Source organism: Pelophylax lessonae (genome assembly GCF_965119305.1).
Source record: "Pelophylax lessonae genome assembly, contig: HAP1_SCAFFOLD_273, whole genome shotgun sequence".
Classification (NCBI taxonomy): Eukaryota; Metazoa; Chordata; class Amphibia; order Anura; family Ranidae; genus Pelophylax; species Pelophylax lessonae.
Window position 1 is genome coordinate 45,168 of NW_028120067.1, and position 21,764 is coordinate 66,931.

At 43.7% G+C, this 21,764-nt stretch overlaps 2 protein-coding genes across 2 annotated transcripts in view; both read right to left on the reverse strand.

Annotated features, from left to right (window-relative positions):
- Positions 1 to 18,267: 18,267 nt before the first annotated feature.
- LOC309543657 (uncharacterized protein) overlaps positions 18,268 to 21,764 on the reverse strand; it is a gene marked incomplete at its 5' end in the record, with an annotated part of 99,398 nt that continues 95,901 nt past the window's right edge. Inside the window, one exon of the mRNA XM_082276111.1 lies at positions 18,268 to 19,448. Within this exon, the coding sequence (XP_082132237.1) occupies positions 18,437 to 19,448 (1,012 nt within the window). The 3' untranslated portion in view covers positions 18,268 to 18,436. The remainder of the gene's footprint in view (positions 19,449 to 21,764) is intronic.
- The window catches only part of LOC309543653 (uncharacterized protein), a gene marked incomplete at its 3' end in the record, with an annotated part of 62,139 nt that continues 60,518 nt past the window's right edge, over positions 20,144 to 21,764 (reverse strand). The window contains exons 3-6 of the mRNA XM_082276109.1: positions 21,580 to 21,677; positions 21,263 to 21,490; positions 20,989 to 21,183; positions 20,144 to 20,155 (exon numbers count right to left, since the gene is read on the reverse strand). Coding sequence (XP_082132235.1) covers positions 20,144 to 20,155; positions 20,989 to 21,183; positions 21,263 to 21,490; positions 21,580 to 21,677 — 533 coding nt within the window. The remainder of the gene's footprint in view (positions 20,156 to 20,988; positions 21,184 to 21,262; positions 21,491 to 21,579; positions 21,678 to 21,764) is intronic.

Sequence of the window (21,764 nt, forward strand, 5' to 3'; positions counted from 1 at the left end):
TCCTAACAGGTTCCACAAGGACAGCTGTATCATGGATTACCTAACTAACGCACCATTGTTTCAACTATGGAAAAATAAACAACAGAGGAGCCATGGGAAGAGAGTTTTTGGTTAATTTTCTGGTAAATAACTTAGACTTATTCCAACTGTATTTTTAAATGAATTTAATATAATCATAAGCATCTACAACCTCCTTGTTCCATCATATACCAAGAGGGGATGTGGAAATGATGGTTATATGGACAATCCTCCATTGAAGATTATATTATATCAGTTAGATAGTAGTTGATGATTAAATTAGATTATTTCATATTGTAGATTACTAGCATAATAATTCTCTAGTAGATAACCTTCTGATTGAATACATCACATGTGTCAAACAATTATAATCCCAGGTTATTGCGTATTAATTTAGATAATCTATAAGTAAGTCACATATTCTTAATTAAGCTATATATATATATATATATATATATATATATATGGTATTAGTATGTATGCTCATTAAACGGCGTTACCAGAACTGAACCTTTCAAAGAGATATTACAGAAATATCAGATGACCAATGCCGGCACCATGAGAATATGGAGAGATTCTCATTTTTTTTATTACTATAAATGAATGTAGTAACTTCTATCAAAGATTTTTGCTCCCTGACATACATGGTGGTTAGTAGAGGTATTGCATAGTTACTCAACCAGTTAATGGTTATTTACCCCAACCATTGGGAAAGAGTTCCACCTTCTGGGTTTGGCTTATTGTAATTTTTATGGCCTTTTTGTCCTATACAATATATAAAGTAACCCAGACGAGACATAGAGACACACACATCCACCCATACACACTCATCATACTCCATCTTACTTCACCTTCATTCTACACCTTACAGTCTGAAAAACTTTAAGGACACAAGCTCCTCCCTAACCAGCCACCATTTTGGGAAAGGCAGCCATCTCAGGACTCTGGTAAACGATCATTTTGAGCCAGCAGCCATTTTGAAATGGTAATTATTCATTATTGATTCTTTGATTTTTGTTTCCTTGTATGCTATAATCGTATGTTCAAGATATTTAGATAACCTTCCCAGTTGTAACAACCATTGTAGATTTTTCTCGAAATATTATTTTTGTTTTTATAAAATTTTTCCATTCTTGGTTTAGCGCTATATTAGTGAATTAGTCTCACGTTTTGCATAGTCTGTTCTCACTCCAACTGCAGTGAAGTGACTGTTGGCTACGCAATTCACAGACAACTTTGTCTGATATATAGAACTCTTGATATATGGTTTTTACTCCTTCTGGGGAAAAAGTAATCCTGTCCTTTTGATTTGTATTGCTGAGCCAAATTAATTCAACTAGCGTTATCATTAAGTTTGTATGTGAGCTATATGTGAGATTATATTTTTGTGTCACCCATATCTATTTATTGTGAATACATGTCTTATGAATAAATATATATATATTCTCTACTGTAGTCTGTGTTCACTAAGATTGGTATATGCTGTTAAAAAGAAATTAATCAATTAAAAAGAATTCATTCTTCATTCAGAATAATATTCTCGAATGTGTAACGCACAACAGGGGTACAGTAAGAAAATTCTGAACCCAAGGTGTCAGAGGGGTCGGGAGACTTGTAGGGTCAGGACAACTAGGGGGTACAGTAAGAAATGTCTGAACCCAGGATAACAGAGGGGTCACAAGACTTGCAGGGTCAGGGCAATCATTGGGGTACTGTAAGAAATGTATGAACCCAGTGTGTCAGAGGGGTTGGGAGACTTGCAGGGTCAGGGCAACCTTTGAGGTATAGTAAGAAATGTTTGAACCCAGGGTGGCAGAGAGGTCTGGAGACTTGCAGGGTCAGGGCCACCATTGGGGTACAGTAAGAAATGTCTGAACCCAGGGTGACAAGAGGGTCGAGAGACTTGCAGGGCCAGGGCAACCATTGGCGTACTGTAAAAAATGTCTGACCCCAAGGTGTCAGAGGGGTTGGGAGACTTGCAAGGTAAGGGCAACCATTGGGGTACAGTAAGAAATGTCTGAACCCAGGGTGTCAGATCGGGAAACTTGCAGGGTCAGGGCCACCATTGGGGTACAGTAAGAAATGTCTGAACCCAGGGTGTCAGAGGAGTTGGGAGACTTGCAGGGTCAGGGCAGCCATTGGGGTACAGTAAGAAATGTCTGAACCCAGGGTGTCAGGGAAGTTGGAAGACATGCAGGGTCAGGGCAACCATTGGGCTACAGTAAGAAATGTCTGAACCCAGGGTGTCAGAGGGGTTGGGAGACTTGCAGGCTCACGGCAGCCATTGGGGTACAGTAAAAAAATGTCTGAACCCAGGAGGTCAGAGGGGTTGGGGGACTTGCAGGGTCAGGACGACCATTGGGGTACAGTAAGAAATGTCTGAACCCAGGGTGACAAGAGGGTCGGGAGACTTGCAGGGTCAGGGCAACCATTGGCGTACTGTAAAAAATGTCTGAACCCAGGGTGTCAGAGGGGTTGGGAGACTTGCAAGGTAAGGGCAACCATTGGGGGTACAGTAAGAAATGTCTGAACCCAGGGTGTCAGGTCGGGAAACTTGCAAGGTCAGGGCCACCATTGGGGTAGAGTAAGAAATGTCTGAACCCAGGGTGTCAGAGGGGTTGGGAGACTTGCAGGGTCAGGGCAGCCATTGGGGTACAGTAAGAAATGTCTGAACCCAGGGTGTCAGAGGAGTTGGGAGACTTGCAGGGTCAGGGCAGCCATTGGGGTACAATAAGAAATGTCTAGAAGGGGGAAGTTTTGGTGCATCAGGCCAAAGGAGAAGGTGGGACTTTTACGGGCAAGTAGGTTTAAACACAGTTTGTAAAAATTCAGATTTATTTAAAGAAATATATAAAAATTCCCAATTAGGGTACAATTAGGTACATATATTCAGTGCATATGTGTTTGGGTTATAGACCCAAGGTGTATTTAGAAGAAGGAAAAGGTTTTGGAGTATATCCGTGACATAAGTGAAAAGGTGACTTTTTATTTTTTGGACATTTGTTCTCTGTTTTTCCAGGCTGGTTGCTTGGAAAAAATTCACAGAGATCAAGCTGTTGGTCCAAAGCGTGTTTATCCGATGCGTTTCGGCTACAGAGTAGCCTTTCTCAAGGATTTTGGGGTATCATCAATTCTGTGAAGATAGTAGTAGGTAGTATTGATCTTTTAATGTACATAATTTCTGGTATAATATTTAGTATTGTGTTTTTTTATTTAATATATACATACTTTTTCTGTCTATTCATGTAAGCCTCCTTATGTCTGATCGGACACGCAGCAGGAACCACTGTGGTGCAACCTGGAGGGTATATATATATTATAGCAAATAAAGGTAAGAACACCTACCTGTACATTAAAAGATCAATAATACCTACTACTATCTTCACAGAATTGGTGATACCCCAAAATCCTTGAGAAAGGCTACTCTGTAGCCGAAACGCATCGGTTAACACGCTTTGGACCAACAGCTTGATCTCTGTGAATTTTTTCCAAGCAACCAGCCTGGAAAAACAGAGAACAAATGTCCAAAAAATAAAAAGTCACCTTTTCACTTATGTCACGGATATACTCCAAAACCTTTTCCTTCTTCTAAATACACCTTGGGTCTATAACCCAAACACCTATGCACTGAATATATGTACCTAATTGTACCCTAATTGGGAATTTTTATATATTTCTTTAAATAAATCTGACTAATTTTTACAAACTGTGTTTAAACCTACTTGCCCGTAAAAGTCCCACCTTCTCCTTTGGCCTGAGGCACCAAAACTTCCCCCTTCTAGATAAACAGGGACGGAGGCAACAAATACTATTTAGCTTTATAAAGGATCAAACCAACCCCCTCTACAGTAAGAAATGTCTGAACCCAGGGTGTCAGAGAAGTTGGAAGACGTGCAGGGTCAGGGCAACCATTGGGCTACAGTAAGAATTGTCTGAACCCAGGGTGTCAGAGGGGTTGGGAGACTTGCAGGCTCAGGGCCACCATTGGAATACAGTAAGAAATGTCTGAACCCAGGGTGTCAGAGAGGTCAGGGGACTTGCAGGGTCAGGGCAACCATTGGGTTACAGTAAGAAATGTCTGAACCCAGTGTGTCAGAGGGGTTGGGGGACTTGCAGGGTTAGGACAACGATTGGGGTACAGTAAGAAATGTCTGAACCCAGTGTGTCAGAGGGGTTGGAAGATTTTCAGGGTCAGGGCAACCGTTGGGGTACAGTAAGAAATGTCTGAACCCAGTGTGTCAGAGGGGTTGGGGGACTTGCAGGGTTAGGGCAACGATTGGGGTACAGTAAGAAATGTCTGAACCCAGTGTGTCAGAGGGGTTGGGAGATTTGCAGGGTCAGGGCCATCATGGGGGTACAGTAAGAAATGTCTGAACCCAGTGTGTCAGAGGGGTTGGAAGATTTTCAGGGTCAGGGCAACCATTGGGGTACAGTATCTTTAAGCGGCCTTCACTGCGGTAGATTTACATGGGCAATGATGTCACTGTGACAGACCTAGCTGGGACATGGGCTCTTACCCAATGACTATGGGCCCTGGTATTTATGGGAACACTGCTCTTTGAAAGGTGTATGCCTGGGGGATCAGTGAAGTGGTTTTGTTTCTGATTCATGTTCATGTCTCCCCAAAACACACAGACTCTGGGAGCTGGAGGTTCCATATTTGGGGCCTCTATGCCTCAAACTAGCAATGACAGTAGATGGTAATGTAATCCACTCAAACCACAGGGGTCCCCTGCCATAATGTGTTTATTGTAAGTAGGTCTCCTGTTATAGTCTGTTGCTTACTAGTCTGAGGAGCGGGGAGATCACTGTTTGTATTGGTAATTGTGCTAATTAACACACCTATTGTCTGCTAGCAAACTATTGGGGGGTGTGTTTACACTTGTAATAATGTGTATTGTGTGAGCTCAATGCCGGCAAGTCTGACCCGGAATAAGATCCCTGATTGTCCAGGTTGCTAATTAGCCTAATGTTTTTAGTGTTAGTTATATTTCTGTATACAGTTGTGTTTGCATATGATAATGTGATCAGCCTTACCTGAGTGTGTAGTGTATAAAAAGCCTGTATTCTTGTTCAATAAACAGTTCCAGTTTTGCAGCTAAACGAGTCCCATCTAGTTCTTGGTTGCAATATGTGGCTGTAATATCTGATATCTATGTTCAGACTGGAGGAAGCAGTATACTGATGGAAGCACTCAAGTGGAGTGTAGGACGGTTCCGTCACAATCACCACTATCCCCGCCCCTTCCTTTATATAGCAGATGACAGCTCAGGACGCCATTAGTCAGCGAGTGTTACCGTCTGAGATCGCTCCTGTGTGGCGGGTCATTGGGGTTATTGGTGGGTCAGTAGGGGGGGTTTGGCATGTTTTGGGGTGGTTTTTAACGACCGTCCGCATTTATACTGGGGCAGGCAGCCGCTCCCGGGCAAACCAACATAGCAATACAGGAGGCTTCTGCCCCCGCTCATCAGCTGGGAAGCCAATGCAGTGGGCAGGCGGCTCCGATTGCCGCCTGACACCCCTGATTGCTCCCCGCTGAGAGAATACCTTGTATACAAGGTTTCCAGTTAATACATCCTGGGGTTGTGATATATGTGTAAAATATTTCCTTGTAACATCTCTGTTGTAATATCAGTTTCGTTCAATTGGATAGCAATAGATTATCGATCGATGTTGGTTTGGGCGGCAGATTGGTTTGTGTGTGTGCTGGAATTGGTTTTTGGCAGGAACTCTTCTATTAGTGAAACTGGTGATTGTTTTAGATGCTGGCGTTTGAATTGAGCATTGAGCAGACGGTTTTGTACTGCATTTCAGTTTTAAGTGGCAGATTGTGTTACACAGCCTAAAATCAGATGTATATGTATAAATGGTTCCTGCGCTATCCTGGGAATTTGAATCACTCCTTAATGCTGCACCACAATACTGACACTATAAACCAGTCTAAGAATCAATTAAAAAGGGGGTGATGGTTAATTGTAAGTGCAATACTTTATTTTTGGAATAAACGGTTTATAATACTGCACCATGATGGCCCTCTTTATTTAATGAGCCCCTGAGGTGGTGGTAGTAAACAGAGAGCCCGCGATACAAGGAGTCCCAAATAAGGAACCCCAGAGTTATACCAAGGATCGGGAACATACACAGGACCCCCTAGGAAGGTCCCAGGAGCCATAAGGAACCACGCGAGAGGGAAAGGCACACAAACACAGGCGTTTTATTTCTTTATTTGAGGTGAGAATTTAGAGCACATAGAAGTGACACCTGGTGGAGGAAATTAGTCACAGCATTTTATTTGCACGGAAGCACTTTTTTGGATCGTTTATATTTGGATTGAAGACACACTTTTGTTTGATTGGACAATCTTTGATTATTTTAAGTGGACTTTTTTAATCACACAAATTGTCAATATTTTATTATATTTTGAAAGAGATATAATTTGAAGCACCAAGCACTTTAGAGATTGATTTCATCACGTTTTAAATGAAATGCTTTATCACAATTCTTATTGAAGCACATTTTTAACTTAATGGGAAAATGAAATTCACCTAATTATTCAATAGAGTAAAAAAGTCCCATCTAACAATCACGACACCAACACTTATATATAATTTTATAATAATTTAATATTCTAATTCATCCTTGAAGCGCACCATCACCCCCTTTTTAACAGCCTAAAATCAGCATTCCATGAGGATAGCTATTGTCTATATTCTGAATACGGCTGATCGTAAATCCTGTTTTTCTTGTTTTTTTGTACCTCTTTGTCGTATACCAAGAAACACGTTTGCTCAAACTCTTTGTTTTGTGCCGACCATGTGCTTGGCGGCCATTTTGTGATGCAACTTCCTTTGTGTGGCAGCCATTTTTGGGACTCCCACATTACCATTTTGTTAAATGGTGTTAAAGCCCATGTGGCTGAGATGCTATTTTGAGCTTTAACAAAACATTTTTCTCTGTTTTTGTTAAACATTTTTTTCTCTTTTTTGGTTATTTTAAACATTTTCCTCTGTTTTGGTATGTTATTTTTGCACTCTATTTCAGTTTAAAGTGGTGTTTCTTCATTTTAATTGAAATTCAGCATCTAGGAAGATTTTTATTTATTACAGGACCATTGCGGTTGTTTTTCTAGCTAGGTTTGTTCATCTTTTTGTTCATATTTAGCATATGCATATCCAACCCATCAGTTTTTTGTTTTTTTTTTGTGTTTTTATGTCTGTTTTTAGGGGTAACTATTGTGTTTTCTAAGTTTTTTTGTTTAAGCTGTTTTTTGTGCTGTATTTTGTCTCATTTTTGTTGTAACTAAGTTTTTTTTCCAATGATAGACTACATTGTGGAGTGTGACTGATCCATTTTTTTATTGGATTCAGTTTTCAGGTTTGTTTTGTGCTGAGTAGCGGTTGTTTCTCACAGAGGTAGTTTTCGGTACTGCAGGTTGGATTTTAGGTAGAGAGGTTATACCTTCCAGTGTGCAATCAGTAACCGGCATCTCAATTTAATTTTCGACATCAAGGAATAGACTGAAGCCAAGGTTTGTATAGGGAGGACTTTCATTGTGCCTTCGGGGGTTGTTTGGCTGCACAGGCTAGGTCAAAACGAATGTGTGTACTTTGAGCCGTTTACATGAAACGGGTAATTGCGACACGCTTGTTTCAGCCTTCAACGTATGCGGAGTAGATACCGAAACCCGCCCCACATTTGGCCGTGTAAAATAATCAGAGCTGGGGAGCGAGTGGGGGTTGATGAGCTGTATAGCTGTATGAAGTCACCGGGTTGAGGTCTTCTAGCTGACCGGCAGAGGGCCGTGTAAAATAGTTGGAGACCGGAAGCAGGCCAACACTGTCAAAGTTGGCACCTGGCAGTGTTGCTCCTAAACCAGGTGCAAAGGAGCGATTTGAATCGTCACGGGCAATGGTTTTGTCCGTGCAAGGGGGGAAAATGCAGGCCCCCTAAATTAGCCAAACAACTTTCGCGGTACATGAAGTCCGAGTTTGGGGCTCGGGCCATGAGACCCCTCGGGAAGTGGCATTACCAAGGGAAACAGTTGGTGCATCCCTTTGTTTTTGATGTCTGGAGATGGGAGTTCATTATTAAATTTAGGACTAGGCTCCAGGCAACAAAGATGCTAAGCGTAGAGCAATTGTGGCTTCAGAGATCTATTATGGTCAATCAGCAAGGCGTGCATGAGGCGGTTTCAGTCCGGAAGAACCGCATTATGTACACTTGGCCTGATGAGATAGCCGAGTCCAGCGATAGCCGAGTCCTTCTGGTGAGAGAAGTGGAGGAAGCTCTTCCTGGGCTAACTTTACCGAGATGAGCCAGATCCGCTGACACTGAACCTGTCACTGTCTCCTGATTCACGGCTTGTTATCGACTCTACTGTCTCTGCACTTTAATCTCCATTTTCTTCAGCTCATAGTGTAGACCTCGATACTTGTAACACCCTCCCACCTCACAGTGTCTCTATCTCTCAACAGCCTGTCATAACAGCTGAACCCTCTCCTTCTAACTCTGTGGCAAACTAGAAGTTCTTTTAACAGGTCTGCTATGGATGTGGAAAGTAAGGGTACATCAGGAATAATTGTCCGACTAACCCGGCTGGTCCGTGGGGTAAGTGGCATTTTTTTCCGGAGGACCCGGAAATTTTAAAGGTAGGTATGGTCAGAAACGACTATGACTTATCATAGGGCGTTGGTAAACCGGTGTCAGCTCACATCCTAGAGTAATTAAAATAGGCCCTCCCTTGCCTCACTGACACCAATGCAGCCAACACGGTTCTAAGATCTCAAGACCCTAGAGGCAAGGTTCCCCTTCCAGGGGAGACAACTCCTACTGTAGGTCTCACAGGCCAGATAGTGTCTTTACAAAGACTGAACCTCTCTATTGCAGGCTAGGCCAGTTCTGCAAGGAGAAGCTTGTTTTTTTTTTTTAGGTCATTGCATTTCTCTGGGTACCCAACATCTAACCACTCAGAGAATACAGACACTGGAGGACCCCCAAAGACCTCGTAACCTTAAACGATGCACTATTTTTGAACCCTGCGTCTCTTCTTCCTGTTAAGGAGGAAGAGAAGGGGGAGAAGGTCATGCAGAAAAATGGTAATTTTCAAAAACTTTATCTCGCTCTCTCTCTTTTTCTTTTTCTCTTTCTCTCTCATCAATTTCTAACTTTAGTAGGAACAACACAATTGTCTTTGATGGATTGGCAATCAGCTGAGGCCCCCATTCCAGACGCTAACCTTTTTGTAGATGGTTCCAGGTACTACACCCCAGATTGTAAGACCGAGATCAGAGGATCAATTTCTATACAGATTGAAGATACGCTTTTTGGGTTGGCACATTATTGTGGTCCTGTCTGGAAGGCAAGAGGGTTCTTGACTAGTTTGGGGAGGTCGGTGAAATGTGTGGGGTTTATAGAGCTGTTCATTGCCTTCTGCTTGCCACACGAGATAACCATTCTGAAGGTAAAGGCTCATACTACTGAGACCACTATGGAAGCCAATGGAAATGCCTTGGCAGATAGAGCTGCTAAGGAAGGTGCTCTGAGCCCTGGGGCAGAGACCCTGATGCTAGCCATCCCCCCTGACGTGCCGCTAGAGGAATTTAGTAAACTGTAGTTCAAAGTGGAAATGCCGGAAAAGAGGAGATGGACAGCCTTAGGGGCTACACATGGTCCAGGCAACATCTGGGGTCTTGATGGTAAATGGTGTTTACCCAGATCGGTTTTTCCAATGATGGCCCACTCGGCTCATTACCCTGGGCATCAGACAAAGCTGGTTATGTGTGCATAGGTGGAGGAGCATTGGATTGGCCCTGGCTTTTCTACCGCAGCTGAAAACGGTAATGGTACAGAGAAAGCCCTCACCCAAACCGGAATATCCCTTTCAGCGCATCCAGATAGACTATATCACTTTGCCAAAGAACAGACGAGCGTGTCTTGGTCTGTCTGGATATGTTTTCTGGGTGGCCATAGGCTTGGCCCATTCACAATGCCATTACCACTGCCACCACGAAAAAGATCCTGTCTGAAATAGTTTGTAGCAGGAGGGGGGGCTGCCGGGAATGATCAAGTCAGATCGCGGATCACACTGCACTGGTCAGATCTTTGCAGAGGTACGTAAGGCGCTTAAGGGATTCAAAGTAGCGGTAAGGTTGAACAGCTGAATAGAAAGGGCCATGGCTCAAATGTTTTTTCATTGCTCTTTACCCCATCAGGAATGCCCCATGGGTTATCACCCTAGAAGGTTTTGTTTGGGAGTCAACCAGAGACTGGATTGTACTTTCCTCAGCAGCTGTAATTTTTACATTCTCAGCTGACGGGGTGGGTGCAGTCCTGGCAAAGGGAGCTCCAAAAGGTCCATCATAGGGTTCGGGAGTCTCTGCCGAACCCTGACACGATAACCGGTGTACATTCTGTCCAACCAGGTGACTGAGTCGTTGTGAGGAAACGTCAAAAGACGGGATTGGAGCGGAGGTATTCTGAGGTATTACCAGGTTCAGCTGACAACGCCGACTTCCTTGAGGCTCTGGATCCATGCCAGCCACTGCAAAAAGCTGCTCAACTCCATCCAAGAATGATGATGAGGAGTATCATTTTTATTTACATATTTAGCAAGTGTGTTTTAGCAAGGGTAATGCATTTTCAGCTGACCAAGACGGCAAACAGGTCTAATGGCTGGGTGTGCTCCAAACCCCCACCTAGCTATTACACCCCAGCAATGGCAGACATTCGTATCATCATGAAGACAACCGAGAGACACTTGTCCACAGAATTTAATGACACATTCCTAGAGGGTAACATCAATTTTAGTTTTTATGTTAGCTCTGGCTCCTGTTCTTTTCTGGTCAATACAATTTGGGTATCGGGACAATCAGGTAGTCCACGGCTGGGCTTTAACTTTAGTTTTGGCACCGGAACTAGATTCGTAGGATCTACAACCTGTGGGACAGGTATAGCAGTCATCTCACCAATGAAACTCCGGGTGTTTTTACTGTAGGAGAAAATGGTACTAGATTTTCTTTTAGCTTCCAAGGGGGGTTTCTGTGAATTCATAGGGGAAGACTGCTGTTCCGGTATAGCAAACACCAGTGATAAGGTCCAAGCCTATATGGATAAGGTAACTTCATTGCAAGGCAGAGCTATAGCTAGCGAGGGTTGGAATCCTTTTATTGCTTTGGGAGGTTTTGAGTATTTTTTTTGTTCTCCATTGGCTCTTGGTTGAAGAAAATAGAAGTATATATACTTATGTTGTTCTTGTTTCTACTCCTCCCATATGATCCTGTTGTCTGGTCGACCAAGTCACCAAAGCCCGAGCAGATGACCTTGTCCTGATTGCTGAGACGAGACGCCCCAAGATTCCGCCCCTGCATCCGACACCAAGGACCCCAGCCCGACCGCTGATCAACGCATCCCATCATCTCATGCCCTCCCTCTGAAGTCATCTCCCGAAGAACGGAACCCAAGTGTTGTTTCCTTTCGATGGATTGTTTTTACCTATCTTTTTCTTTTTATAAACTTTTTGAAATGGATTGTTTTATCGTCAGAAGAACTGTTCTGTTTATTTAGAAGAAGAAGATTCATCAAGGGACACATGGGAGCATATGACAAAGAGGAGGGGCTGTTGTGGAAATTTTGATAGACATTTCTTTAGTTAAATAGTCATAATGTCTCCCAGTGTCAGTTTTACTGATAATCGCCATTTACAGTGATTGTCGCTTTAACTGTCATTACAGGAAAGACTTGTTGGTGAAAATCTTCCATTGGATGAAATGGCACAATACTAGTAGCAGAGAGAGTCCATCGCACAGATCTATGTCTGCAGTTCGGGGCCCTGTGCTGCTGAGATATGTCTGTGATATGGAAATTCTTAGCATTTTACCAAGATAAATAGATAGCTCCTTTTAGTCACATTCGATCGGTGTGACTGAATGACTGCTGCTATTATCTTATGCAGATAAAACCTCATCAACTGGAACAAATAGAATGGTCACTATCAAAAATGCTTTATATGTGAATCATGTTTGATGAAGACCCACTAACAAGTAATGGACTCATGTTTTTGGATTGACATTAATGAACAATGAAAAGCCATGTGCCCCTTGTGGCAGTTGAGCCCTTTGTTCGCTCGTGTCCATTCATGGGCATGTACTCCAGTTTCTATTGTGTTTTTTTTAATGTATACTTGTTCGTTGATTGGTGGTTTTGAAGCCACTCCCTGTAACTCCCTTTTGTTAAATAAACCTGATGTGTCCTGGAAGAGGGCAGTTTACTCAGAGGGACCCTCCAGAGAGCATCGGATTGACTACAGCAAGCGTGTCTGTTCATTTCTTTGCTACCAGTGCTTGGTAAACCGTTACACAAAAGAGCGGTACAATTGTACTTTTCAGTACAAGCTATTAATGGAGCTTGGTGCGTAATAATCTTGAGCGCACTGAAGCGGGTTTTCATGCTCCAAGCCCTATTCATTTCCACGACAGGCCTGTTCTGAGTGGAACCTGTCCAGTTAAACCGCTGTATGGTCCGGGCCACTGTGTTGCAGCTCAGTTTCAGGGTCTTGGCAATCTTCTTAAAGCCTAGGCCATCTTTACGTAGAGCAACAATTCTTTTTATAAAATCCTCAGAGTTCTTTGCCATGAGGTGCCATGTTGAACTTCCAGTGATCAGTATGAGAGAGTGAGAGCGATAACACCAAATTTACCACACCTGCTCCCCATTCACACCTGAAACCTTGTAACACTAACGAGTCACATGACACTGGGGAGAAAATAGCTAATTGGGCCTAATGTGGACATTTTCACTTAGGGGTGTATTCACTTTTGTTGCCAGCGGTTTAGACATTAATGGCTGTGTGTTGAGTTAATTTGAGGAGACAGCAAATTTACACTGTTATACAAGCTGTACACTCACTACTTTACATTGTAGTAAAGTGTCATTTCTTCAGTGGTGTAACATGAAAAGATATAATAAAATATTTACAAAAATGTGAGAGTGTACTTACTTTTGTGAGATACTGTATATTTTATCTTGTACATAGGATCTTCAGGACAGATACCTATAGATACACAACACATTTTGGTCTGATTTTTCCCCCCTGTGTCCGCCCCAGGTTGGGTTAATTTGTTGGGGGTTAGAAGGAAGGCCGTGTGCTAGTAAGCCATGTTTGTATTTATTATGATGTACATAAATACATATTATGTTCTATGTTTATGAAACACTAATATCGAGTCTGTTCATTTTAAGAAAAAACTGTCTGCACATCTTCATAGTCCTGAAGAAGCCTTGTGTGAAACGCGTTGACCAGTGAACAGAGGAAGATAGAGGAATATGATCCGAAGCAAACACAGTGACGTGCCTCTATTCCTAATGGTTAATGCAAACAGAAAACAGAGGTCGTGGGACTTTAAATGAGGCCGGTCACCAACTAAGATATACAAAAATAGAATCTGAACGTAGTCATTTATTATACATACAGTAATTGATACAAATGTTGACATCAGTAACAAATATGATGCAGACATGTATACAAAAAAAGCTGACACAAAAAAATCCATATAGTAAGGAGATTGTTATAATAGTAATAAGATATATTCAGTAAAAAAAAGTACATGACCGTCACTAAATGTTACATCTAAGTGAAGAGAGGAAATATCTATACCTACACGAACCTTATGATATATACCAACTTATCCTTATATATGTATGATGTACATGAGTGAAATTAGTTGGAGACATTGATCTCCTGTGTACGAGCTGAGCTCAGTTTGGGGCCAGTTTCCTCACAGGGTTCATACACATTTTCACCAATGAAATTCCATGACTTTTCCATGACTTCACGTAAATATTCATGACCTAATGTTTCATGAAATGTCTATGTATACGTGTTAAATAAGAAGAAAATCTATGTCACACCCAGCATATATTTACTAATATAAATGACCAGCTTTGTAGTGTACAGTGGAATATGAAATATTTATTTAAATAACGCTTGCACAGTAACGATGTTTCATAACATAAACCCTGAGAACCGCTTAGAAATGGATTAACGTAATCCACAGGAGATATAACATAAATCAAGGGGAAGCAACTAAAAAATAAAAAAGTGTCCAGCAACACTGTTCTGAACATAAATATGAGCACTTACGTTCGCTGCATGCAAAGCTGGCCGCTATCTTGCTGTCTGGGAACATAGTCTGGAAAAGCTGACCTGTGTCTTCACAAGACTTGTATGAATAGTGTGAATTAACCACCTTTAGAGCCCACAGTACCTCTGCTGTTAGAGTTTCGTTTCTGGATACAGCGTGACTCAAAATGGTCCCCTGTTTTACAGAGGATGAGGTGGAAGCACCGCTGCCGCAGCTGGGAGCCGGTGTCACTTCAAGCGCACGGGTGAAAAAGCCAGCGATCGGATTGGAAGCTGTCGAGCACGCAGCTGCAGACTGGTGCTTTGCACCTTTAGCGTGGCTAGACAGCGCTGCCTCTCCCATGTTCGAAATGTCAAACGTTTTACGACACACTGTACATTTAGCACGTCCCGGGTCCTGATCTTTCTCCAGCCACCTCTCATACTTTTCGTCATGAAGCCATACATTTTTAAAGCTGCATTTCCCTGGCATTGCTGTAACTGTGAACGGACTGGTATGGATGGCACAAAATGCAGCACTTAATATTTTTAGGCCCAAGCAACAGTCATAAGGTGCAGGCGGACTGGTATGGATGGCACAGACAGTGAGATGCACAAAATGCAGCACAGTAATCCTTTTTAGGCCCAAGCGAGTCATAAGGTGCAGGCGGACTGGTATGGATGGCACAGACAGTGAGATGCACAAAATGCAGCACAGTAATCTTTTTAGGCCCAAGCGACAGTCATGAGGTGCAGGCAGACTGGTATGGATGGCACAGACAGTGAGATGCACAAAATGCAGCACAGCAATCTTTTAGGCCCAAGCGACAGTCATGAGGTGCAGGCGGACTGGTATGGATGGCACAGATCTGATGGTGCACAAATGCGGCACTTACTTTTGGGAGAAAGAACAGTGGTGCTCCTGCTTGCCCAAATAAAACTGTTCAGGTGGCAGTGAGTCATGAAGGTGCAGCTGGAAAAAATGCGGCGCTTACTATTCTTAGGCCGAACCTAACAGTCCCATGAGGCAGAAAAGAGTTCTCACAGAAACTAAGGCGACTCAGGATTGGATGCTTAAATATTTATTTACATTTATTTTTAACATTCCCATAGGACTGGTACAGTAGGTGCTTGCAGTTTGCCCTACGGTCGGTCACTGGCCAGCAGCAGCCGAGGAAATGATCGTGCACCAATGACAGGCAGCGGGGAGGGCCGGGCCGTGGTTTGCCTGTATGTGACTGGCCAGCAGCAGCAAACCAATCACAGGCAACGGAAGCGTCACTGGAGAGCGGGCCGGCCGCATGAACGTGATCACGCGGGGGTGCGGTAACTGAAACGGTTACCGCCCCCTTCCGCGTCATCATCACGTTCATGCGGCCCGCCCTCCAGTGACGCTTCCGCCGCCTGTGATTGGTTTGCTGCTGCTGGCCAGTCACATACAGGCAAACCGCGGCCCGGCCCTCCCCGCTGCCAGCGATTGGTGCTTGGTGTGTGATCTACTCCTCGGCTGCTGCGGACCCGGAAATGTGCACAAGCATAAAATAAAATAATTATACATTAATTTGCAATAAAAAAGTTTTAAGCATCCGCTCCCCCCGCCGCTGCCCGCCGCTCCACCCCGCTCCTCCCCAGATTTCCATGACTTTTCCAAAACATTTGTAAAATCGTACTTTTCCATGACCTTTCCAGGCCTGGAAAGTGTCATCTCAGAATTCCATAACTTTTCCAGGTTTTTAATGACCGTACGAACCCTGTTCCTCATTTTATTGAGATCTGGTTTTAGATAAATCAATAAATGTTATTTTAGGATAAATCCATGTAGTTATCTGTCTCATGCTGTGCCCTTGAAGTCCACACATATGACAGTGGTTCCTTGTGAACATCTGTAGGTTCCCATTTCTCTGAATAGATAAGATGTTGGGACTCATGAAAAAAAATTACGTGGGATCCCCTCCCCCCCCCCCCCCCCCCAGTCTATACCAGGCCCATACCAAAATGTAAAAAAATAAATGCAGTGGGGTCCCTCCAAAATCCATACCAGATTCTTAACCTGAACATGCAGTTTGGCAAGTCAGGAAAAGGGGGACAAGCGAGCTCCCTCCCTTCCAACCCATACAATGTCCTCACCATGGGGTGGGGTGGGTTTTTGTGCCAGCTCTGCCCTCCCCACCCCAAGGCACCTTGTCTCCAAGTTGACGGGGACAAGGGCCTCTTCCCCACAACCGTGGCCTGTGTTTGTGGGGGTCTGCAGGCAGTGGACCATAGTACCTGAACCTATTCACCAAAAAAGTGTCAAAAAGTAATAAAAACACAAACACGATTTTGGAAAAGACCTTTATGAAAAAATAAAAACCAGCCTCCCCCGATGTAAATACGTCATCAATCACAACGCCTGCCGCACCCAAAAAAATAAATTAAAAAAGACGCTCTCGCCGTCATGGAGGCCCTCTGCCTACTGCAGGCTCCCCGTTTCACATCTTTTATATAGGTAAGGGATGGGGTCACCTGTCTACATCACCTGGAGACCACGCCCCTTCTGACGTCAGGGATCTAGCATGCACTGGTCCATGAGGTCAGAAGGGGGCAGTGCCACCAGGTGACGTAGACAGGTGACCCCGCCCCTTACCTATGTAAGAAATGTAAAATGGAGGAGGAGCCTGCAGTAGTTATTTTTTAATAAAGGATTTTTCAAAAATTGTGTGTGTGTTTTTAATAATATTTGACACTTTTTTGGTGAATAGATACAGGTAATATGGTCCCGATACTCACATGGGGGGGGCGGGATCTGGGGGTCCCCTTGGTAAAAGGGTCTTTCAAATTACGACAAGCCCCCTGACAGCAGACTCCCACAACCACAGGCCACGGTTGTGGGGAAGAGGCCCTTGTCCCCATTAACATGGGGACAAAGTGCTTTGGGGTGGGGTGGGGGGGGGGCAGAGCTTCCCCAAAGCACCCACCCCCCATGTTGAGGACATGTGGCCTCGTATGGTTAAGGAGGGGGGGCCCTCACTCGTCCCTCTCACTTTCCTGACCTGCCAGGCTGCATGCCGGGATATGGTATGGATTTTAGGGGAGAACTCACGCTGCTTTTTTTTGGGCTCCTAAGGGCCTGGTATGGACTGGGTGGGGGGGACGTCATTTTCTTCTATTGCCGGGCAATGCCGACATTCTTTTCTTTACATTCAGCTGTCAGTGGGGAAGCCCGCTGACAGCTGATGAGTCTTGGTTGGTAAGGATGCGGGCGGCCGGCTTCCCGGCTTGCTGCCAAACAACCAGCTATTTCTTCACACAGAATTTGCATCAGTCGATCGTTTTTTTTGACTGATCCGAATTCGAATTGTTCTGAAAAGTTAGTATTCAGAAGAAAATGAATAAATGAAACTAATTTTAACAGATTTCAATGAGATTCATTGCAATTTCATTTGGATACATCCGAATCTAGGAATAGCCAAAAATTTGTCGGAATTTGTATTCTCACCGAAACAAATTTCATGTGTCTAACACTTAATGGCCACCCACTAACAGCTGGGCTCCCAGCCAATGCAAATGGCCGCCGATGGCAGGGCCCACTCTCCAGGCATGGATCCACTACATATGTGTGCCATAACACCACCCCGCTGATAGCTGGGGACTCAATGACCACTCGGGACATCCTGGAAGACTTCTGGATACCAAAGGAAGCTCCTGACATCCCGCACAGCTGCCCAGCACCAGACCCGCCCACCAATACTTCCAATAGGTAGGAAAAATTCATACAAAAAATGGTCCTATAAGTGAGGAGGACAAAAAAGGAACGCAGTCATTGGCTTATCCTGAACATTTATGGGGTCGTATGCTGTCATGGACATCTTTCAGGAAAGCACATTATGGCCACTAGATGGAACTGACCATTATAGGAAATCCCATTTCATCATGACTGGGGGAATGGGGGTCACATTTCATCAACACATTTATAACAACCAGATCTGTAAGTGTTTTTGAAATCTTCCCGCACAAAATGTACTCAGCCAATGAAAGGTAAGAACTCCATTTTTATTTTTATCCTGCTATCAATGGCCAACACGGGACAACACTTCATCCATGTCTCTGGTGATCTCTGATCTCCTTATGAAGTGTTTCTTACATGATGAAGATCAGCCATGGAGTATATCTGAGGTGTATATCAGGGTGTGCTTCTTCCCCACATGTCCACCAACATTCATATAGAAGACATTTCCCGCACTCAAGGCACTAATACACCTCAAGGGTTGTGTGGGACCCCTGATGTACAGGAAGACATCACTTCAGTGAGGAAAATTTCCCTCACTCAGGACAGGAATACGGCTTCTCCCCTGTGTGAGATCTCTGATGTCTGTAAAGATTGGACTTCCTTGCAAAACATTTCCCGCACTCAGGACAGGAATGCGGCTTTTCACCCGTGTGCAATTTCTGATGTGTGGAAAGATGTGATTTGCGTGAAAAACATTTCCCACACTCAGGACAGGAATACGGCTTCTCATCAGTGTGCGATCTCTGATGCGTGTAAAGAGTGGACTTCTGTGAAAAACATTTCCCGCACTCAGGACAGGAATACGGCTTCTCACCAGTGTGCGATCTCTGATGTGTGGAAAGATGGGACTTCTGTGCAAAACATTTCCCACACTCAGGACAGGAATACGGCTTCTCCCCTGTGTGAAATCTCTGATGTGACGAAAGATATGACTTGCTTGAAAAACATTTCCCACACTCAGGACAGGAATACAGCTTCTTACCAGTGTGCAATCCCTGATGTGTGGCAAGATTGGACTTCTGTGTAAAACATTTTCCGCATTTAGGACACGAATACGGCTTCTCACCAGTGTGCATTCTCTGATGTATAGAAAGAGTGGACTTCTGCATAAAACATTTCCCGCACTCAGGACAGGAATCTGACTTCTCACCCGTGTGCAATCTCTGATGTGTGGAAAGATATGACTTGCTTGAAAAACATTTCCCACACTCAAGACAGGAATACAGCTTCTTACCAGTGTGCAATCTCTGATGTGTGGAAAGATTGGACTTCTGTGAAAAACATTTCCCGCACTCAGGACAGGAATATGGCTTCTCCCCTGTGTGCAATCTCTGATGTTTGTAAAGATTGGACTTCACTGAAAAACATTTCCCACACTCAGGACAGGAATACGGCTTCTCACCAGTGTGCAATCTCTGATGCGTGAAAAGACTGGACTTCTCTGAAAAACATTTCCTGCACTCAGGACAGGAATAGGGCTTCTCACCAGTGTGCAATCTCTGATGCGTGAAAAGACTGGACTTCTCTGAAAAACATTTCCCGCACTCAGGACAGGAATACGGCTTCTCACCGGTGTGAGATCTTTTATGTACAATAAGCTTGTATTTAAAGCGGAAACACTTCCCGCACTCAGTACAGGAGAACCTCTTTTCTGTTGGAAGGACGGCACCGTCCCTCACAGTCTGAGGTTCCTCAGGATAAGAGGAATACGATGATCCGGCACTGTCCCTCACAGTCTGAGGTTCCTCAGGATAAGAGGAATACGATGGTCCAGCACCGTCCCTCACAGTCTGAGGTTCCTCAAGGTAAAAGGAATACGATGGTCCGGCACTGTCCCTCACAGTCTGAGGTTCCTCAAGGTAAAAGGAATACGATGGTCCGGCACTGTCCCTCACAGTCTGAGGTTCCTCAGGATAAAAGGAATATGATGGTCCATCTACACTGTGTGGTGCCGGATGGACATTTGAGGTAGCCGGGTTTTCTCCTGGACTATACTGTGTGATGTCCTCATCTTCTACTTTACAGTCTGGAGACAAAGTGAGACAATCCTCTGAGGTTTTCCTCATCTCCCATCCATCTACTAAAATAGAAATACAAAGATTATTACTAGACATCAGCAGATTGGTTCCCCTAAACCAGGACTCCGCCCACATTAGACAGCTTTGTCTCTGAGGATCTTACAATTCCCCACTCAAGGTAACTAGTAAATGGGTCCTCTGATCTCCTACCAGTTCATTTCTTTATTCATGGACCTTAGTCAGAGGGTGAGAAAACAATGAGAACTGTCTTTTATAGGAGTGACAGTAATGAGGGGAATATAGGACGAGTGTCCCCTTCCCCTCTATCACTCATTGCCATCTTCCTAACACAAGAAGTGCTGCACTTCCTTATTTAGTCCATGATTTAGTCATGAATAGCAGAGGGGCTGAGCCGCACCAGAGGTCAGAGAGTGAGGATAGGGGGAGAACAACCAAGATGAAGACTGAACTGATCCTGAAGACCACCATCATTGGGTTACTGTAAAAGTCTGTCCTCCAATCAAATCATCAGATATAAAATAAAATGTCCAGCTGGTAGGAAATGGGCTTAACAAAAGAGAATCCATAATATGTGTATATATAGCAGTGGGTAGAGGGGAGAAAGCAGAAGTCAGGAGTCTGTAATGTACAACATAGAGTATATAGTATAGGGGTCAGGAGTATGTAATGTACAACATGGAGTATATAGTGCAGAGGTCAGGAGTATGTAATGTACAACATAAAGTATATAGTGCAAAAGTCAAGACTCATAATATTGGTATTCAGTAATCAGTGGTGGCTTACACGTATTCATGTCATATATGTATTTAGTGTTAATGACCCACCTGTGCTGATCTCTGTAAGAATGTCCTCCTCTTTACATGTCCCCATTATTCCATCCTCCCCAATAGACTGCTGATCATCCCTCACTTCTTCTTCTGCTTTAACCTCAACTTTAGAATCTCTCAGCTTTCCACTCTGAATATATAATAAAAATCACATCAATGGTAACAATGCAGATAATGTACAGATCCTAATGATACTATCAGTGATTGTTCCTCATCTACCTGATGATGGTGGGGGATGGTGTGATCTTCCTGTGTGGAATCCCGGGAATACAGAGGACGGGGACATCTCTCTGGTGGGTTCCTGGTATTTGGTGGCTCCATCATATCCTTGTGTCCTTCTGAAAACTCCTCCATCACTCCATATTCCTCATCCTCCTCTTTAACAACAATATTATAATCCCAGACGTTTCCACTCTAAATATATAATAAAACATTCATTGTAACAAACATGCTGTGTATAAATAATAACTACTAATAAGTGTCAATCATCTACCTGATGATGGTGAGGGATGGTGTGACCTTCCTGTGTGGAATCCTGGGAATACAGAGGACGGGGACATTTCTCTGGTGGGTTTCTGTAGCTGGATGACTCCACCATGGTGTCCTGATACAGATCTTTGTGTTCTTTTGGAATCTCTGACTCCTTCATCACCCCATCCTCATCATCCTCCTCTTTTATCTCTTCTTTAACCTCAACTTTAGAATCTCTCAGGTTTCCACTCTGAATATATAATAAAAATGACATCAATGGTAACAATGCAGATAATGTACAGATCCTAATGATACTATCAGTGATTGTTCCCCATCTACCTGATGATGGTGGGGGATGGTGTGACCTTCCTGTGTGGAATCCCGGGAATACAGAGGACGGGGACATCTCTCTGGTGGGTTCCCATTACTGGATCCATCTGTAGGAAACACACACACTGACTGAATACATTGTTTCTATGTGTTTATCAGATGATGGGGGATCTAGGTGGAGCCCCCGTACTGCT